Source organism: Mastomys coucha, unplaced genomic scaffold, assembly GCF_008632895.1.
Source record: "Mastomys coucha isolate ucsf_1 unplaced genomic scaffold, UCSF_Mcou_1 pScaffold3, whole genome shotgun sequence".
NCBI lineage: Eukaryota > Metazoa > Chordata > Mammalia > Rodentia > Muridae > Mastomys > Mastomys coucha.
Window position 1 is genome coordinate 49,303,721 of NW_022196909.1, and position 5,087 is coordinate 49,308,807.

At 47.7% G+C, this 5,087-nt stretch overlaps 1 protein-coding gene across 1 annotated transcript in view; it reads right to left on the bottom strand.

Moving 5' to 3' along the window:
* Nucleotides 1-5,087, bottom strand: part of LOC116074437 (butyrophilin subfamily 1 member A1-like) — an 11,076-nt gene that overhangs the window by 2,497 nt on the left and 3,492 nt on the right. Inside the window, 6 exon segments of the mRNA XM_031347015.1 lie at nt 1,299-1,325; nt 2,957-2,983; nt 3,066-3,086; nt 3,292-3,492; nt 3,606-3,765; nt 3,767-3,888. Of these exon segments, the coding sequence (XP_031202875.1) occupies nt 1,299-1,325; nt 2,957-2,983; nt 3,066-3,086; nt 3,292-3,492; nt 3,606-3,765; nt 3,767-3,888 (558 nt within the window).

Here is a 5,087-nt window from a genome sequence, read left to right on the forward strand (position 1 = left end):
AGCTCAACTCCCCACTAACCCTGCACCTACAAGATGATCTAGATGGCTGCAGACTGGACCATGCTGACTCTGACAATGACTTATGTATTCTGTGAGTCTCAGGAGGAACCCCTGCAGTCTTCAAGGGAGGCTCCGGCAGTGACACGGACAACGGAACATTTACCTCATCTTGGGGCAGCAGGAATAGAAACTGAGAGAGAAGAGGATGACAGAAGCTGAAGAAAGAGAGGTCAGAGGAAACACAATCACGGTTGTGCACAGTCCTGCTGCGGAGATGAACAAATGTCTAGTCACACAGATAGCATGCCAACGACGGACCAAAGGGAAGACTCCCCTCGGGTACAGCTTGTGGAAACAAACAATGAGCTCAATTAGAGTTCCTTAGGGAAACACCGCCTATGGGCGAGCAACCACAATAATTAACAAAAAATCACTCTCATCAATAGCATTAAATGTCTATAGACTTACTTTGGGAAGACACAATCAGAAGCCCTTCCACAAGGTGCTATTAACAGTCTATAAATCACAGAGAGGGTGACTGAGAGGACTAGGCAGGTAAAGATGCTTGTGCCAAGAAAGACTAAGCATGAATTCTACAGGCTGTCCTCTGATCTCTACATTCATGCCAACATACACACAAAGGTATAAGGAGACAGACAGACAGACAGATAGACAGACATAGGCATAAACATAGACATACACATAGAGACATAGACAGAGAGACAAAGAAAAATCATGGAAAGAGGGAAGAAGCCTTTGTGGCTCTTGTCTCCTAATGGGCCCTGTCCTGTGCTGACCTCCATTGGGTAGTCACAGGCTCTGACAGATCAAGAGGATGACAACTACTTCCTGCTGACTTTTATGTCAGCTTGACACAAGATACGGTCATCCGGGGAAAGGACCAGAATAGAGGAAATGCTGCTATACCACTACCTATAGGCAAGTCTCTGAGGCATTTTCTTGACTGGTGATTGATATGGAAGAACCCAGCCCATGTGGGCACTGTCATTCCTTGGGAGGTGGTTGTAGGATATAGGAGAAAAGAAACTGAGCAAGCCACCAGAAGCAATCCATCAGGCAGCACTCCTCCAGGGCCTCTGCCTCAGCTCCTGCCTCCAGGTTCCTGCCTGCTTGAGTTCCTGCCTTGACTTGCTGTGAACAGGGACTGGGGGTGTGAGTCCAGTAAACACTTTCCTCCTGGAGGGAATGCTTGGGTCTTGGTGTTTCACCACAGCAGGAGAAACTCTAACTGGGACAAGTGCTCTGCCCAGAAGGGTCAGTCTATAGGAGTCACATACCTGCATACAGCTGGGCCTTCCTCCAGGCTGTAAATGAACACACTCTGGTGAGAACCCAATCAGAACAGCCCCACTCAAAGAGTCTGCTAAACTCCCTCCATCCATCCTAAAAGTGAGGTATGCCTAAGAAGAGAGAGGACGGAGAGGAGCTGACCGCTGCAAGATGCAGAGGCACCAGAGGATTATGGGAAATTCCCAGAACTGCAGATGAGAAAGATGGCATTGGAGGGTAAGTTTCCCCCACTGCCCCTGATCTGTATCGCTTTTTTAAAATAGTCTTTTTTAATGTGTTTATTTTACATGTATGAGTGCTCTATTTGTATGTACACTGGCATACCAGAAGAGGACATCAGATCCCATTACAGATGGTTGTGAGCCACCAGGCGATTATTGGGAATTGAACTCAGGCCATCTGGATGTGCACGCCATGCTCTTAAACTATGAGCTATCTCTCCAGCCCTTCTGTATGGCTTTTAGCTGTAAAATAACTGCATCTACTTCAAAAGAGAAAATAATAATAGGAGTAGTAATCACACCACCACACTATAATTATTCAGATTGACTGTTAACAGACAAAACTTGAAACTGTGGGAAACTATCTTAGAGAATAAAATAAAGTTATTCAACAGTTATCAGAAAACGTTGCATCAGCTCTTTTTTTAAAAGATATATTGGTGTGCTGAAGAATGGAATGTGTAGAATAACTGTGGACATGAGGTGAATTTGTGGGAGAAGCACACAGTGTTCCTCAAGTGAAACAACTCTACAGCCAGGTACATCTATACCAGGAGCACACATCACAATCTCCTTCCCATTGAGGGAAGCAACCCAAGACTCAACCCATCATCTTGACCAACACCTTCAGGGGCTAAGGGGAGCAGACCCCTGGAGGATGACTGAGGAGTGGGTGCAGTCATACTCCTGAACCTGTGACCTCTTTTACTGATAAACGTCTTTTCCTGGTTAGGTTTTGTCACTTTTCAAATGCTAGAGTCATCTGAGAGGAGGGAGCCTCAACTGAGAAAATGGCCCCAATACACTGGCTGTAGGCAAGGAAGTGGGGTTTTTCTTCATTGATTGATGTAGAAGGGGCCTGCCCACTGTGGGCGGTGCCATCCCTACACAGGTAGTCCTGGAGTGGGCCAGCAAGACAGTTGAAGATGCCATGGGGAGCAAGCATGGAAGCAGCCTTCTTCTGTGGTCTCTGCTTCAGTTCCTGATCCAGGTCTCTGCCTTGAGTTCCTGCCCTGGTTTTCCCCAATAACTAATTGTGATTTGAAAATGTGTGCTACAAATAAACTATCCCCTCCATAAACTACATTGGTTTATTACAGCAATAGAAACCTAACTAAGACACTTTCTTTATTGAAATTTTAGCACTGCTGTCAGAAAACAGAAGGGCAGACAGAAGTCTAGAGCTACTGGAGCCCAAGTGACCAATGAAAGTATCAGGAACTGGGTAAATTAAGACCCAGGGCACAGGACAAATCCAGGAGTTACACATTTTCCAGATCTGGGCAGTGATCAGTAGGAACCTAAACACCAGGCTTCCACCTTCCAGAAAGTTCCACTTTTTTTTTTTTGACCACCTGACCCACTCTGCCTAGAGTTAAGGAGAGAACATACATGGAACCAAGCGACATTAGACAGTCACTCACCAGCATTGTAGGTTGCTTTCCTTTGATCTGAAAAGCAACACACAGGAGTCAAGAGAGCTACTGGACTTCTGAGGGGACCAGAGGGCTCAGGAGGAAAAGCAGGACTCACCAAGCTCCTCCTTGAGTACACCTGAAAAGCAGTGAAGAGAGGGACTCAGTACATTTAACAGGAAGAAAGGAAACAGTTTGGGTTCCTGAGACTCTGAACTATAGACCGCCTGACCCAAAGGATTCCAAACATCCTCTCTGGATTTTGTTTCCCACCTACTCTGATCTCAGAACCCTGGACCCTCCTGGGGACTCTGGCCCTGTCCTTCACTGCTATGGTGACTTACTCTTAGTCCTCAGAGCATCCTCCTTTATCTTCTGTAACTCATCCTTCTCACGGGGAAAATTCCCCAATTTCTGCTGCACCTCTCGCCTTGCAGAATGTTCTCTTCTGAGAAGATAGCTTGTCCCTAAGAGTATTAGTCCCATTGTGGTCAGAGTCACGAGAAAAGCTGGCTTCCAGGGAGAGGCCTGAGGGAAAAAGGGCTCTGTGGCCCAGGCAGAGAGCCAGTGATGGGTGAAGCTGAGGACAGACAGCCCAGCACACTCCAGGAACAACACACACTTCCCAGGGTCTGTAGGAGTGAGGGACAGCTCTCACCTGGGATGAACATGGCCATGGCTTTCTCCTGGTCCAAGATGGGATTGAAGGTGGAGCAGGTCACATTCCCCACAGACCTGTCTCTCACCACCAGCGAGGACTCTGTGCTGAACAATCCTTCAGCATCTTCATGGTGGATCTCCAAGGATGCTGAGAGATTTTTGTCCTCTGGAGTCTCTCCAATGCACCTGGGGCTTCGGGTACCACCCTGAAGCCATGCACACAACACACACTCCACCATCTTCTGGGCCTTTGATGTGCACTTCAGGAACAGAGCCCATCACTGCAGGAGGACAGACATGGACATCCTAGAACCCACTTTAGATTGAGGGACCCCAGGAGCACCTAGGTGACTTATGGGAACCTTTCACAGGGCAGATAGAATGAAGGGGAAAAGCACTTTTGTGTTGATACTAGGAGAGCCCACTGTGGTGAGAACACACCATGCCTTTATCAACCACAAGATCCTGAGGAAACTGAAGGATGTTGAACACAGGAGCTCTGAAGTGAGAACCAGCACTCCATCTGTCCATTATCCACACACGTGTGAGCTCATAGCAGGCCCACACCCAGATCTCCTCTCCAGGGAAGACAGACCGTGAGCATCCTTCCTTCCTACCCTCAATCACTCGTCTTTAGCATTGACTATCATTTCTCACTGATTGCTCACAGCAAGTTTCCTGCCAACATCTTTAAACTATACATTCCAACAGCTGGTGTTTTCATGACACCAACAGGATCCCTGGTCCACAGAACTAGACACAGCACATTTTAGGAGATCCACGATACATTTTGAGTTGGATTTATCTATATAGGAATTCACTACCTATTTCTCATCTTAAAATGGGAAACTAGAAATAAGTAGAGATAAAAATGAGAAACCAGAGCATCCATGTGAGCCCGGCACTGCACAGCAAGCTCAAGGACAGTCTGGCAAACATGAGAACTTCTCTCAAACATAAAGGAAAGTAAGGGACTGAGTGACGTGATGCCTCAGTTTCCTCCCACACACAGGTCACCCAAGGTTTGTAGAACAGGGATCAGTTAACCAACCTGCCACCTTCAGTTCCAAGATGGCCTCTTCATAGAACAATCCCTGTTTGAAGTGGCAGATGTATATCCCACTATCTGATGCCCGGACGTTTTGGATCCTCACAGCAGCCTTCCCCTGATGGAACTGATCCTTCACCAGCGAGGTCCGCCAGGAATACTCAGGCATCTGCCCTTCCTTCTGCTCCCCTTGGTCCCGATAGACAAGTACTGCTTCTGAGAATCTGGTGCGGAACCACCTCAGCTCCTCCATGTTCTCCAGACTCATGGCTGGAGACACGGAGCAGGGAAGTATGGCTTCCCCACCTGGTGCAGCCACAATGGGGTCTGAGGGACCAAAGACCAGGAACTGCTCTGTGGACACAGATGTAGCAGTGAGAGGCTGGAGAGACACAGGACAATGCAGAGAACACACTCTGAAGGGGAATGTCA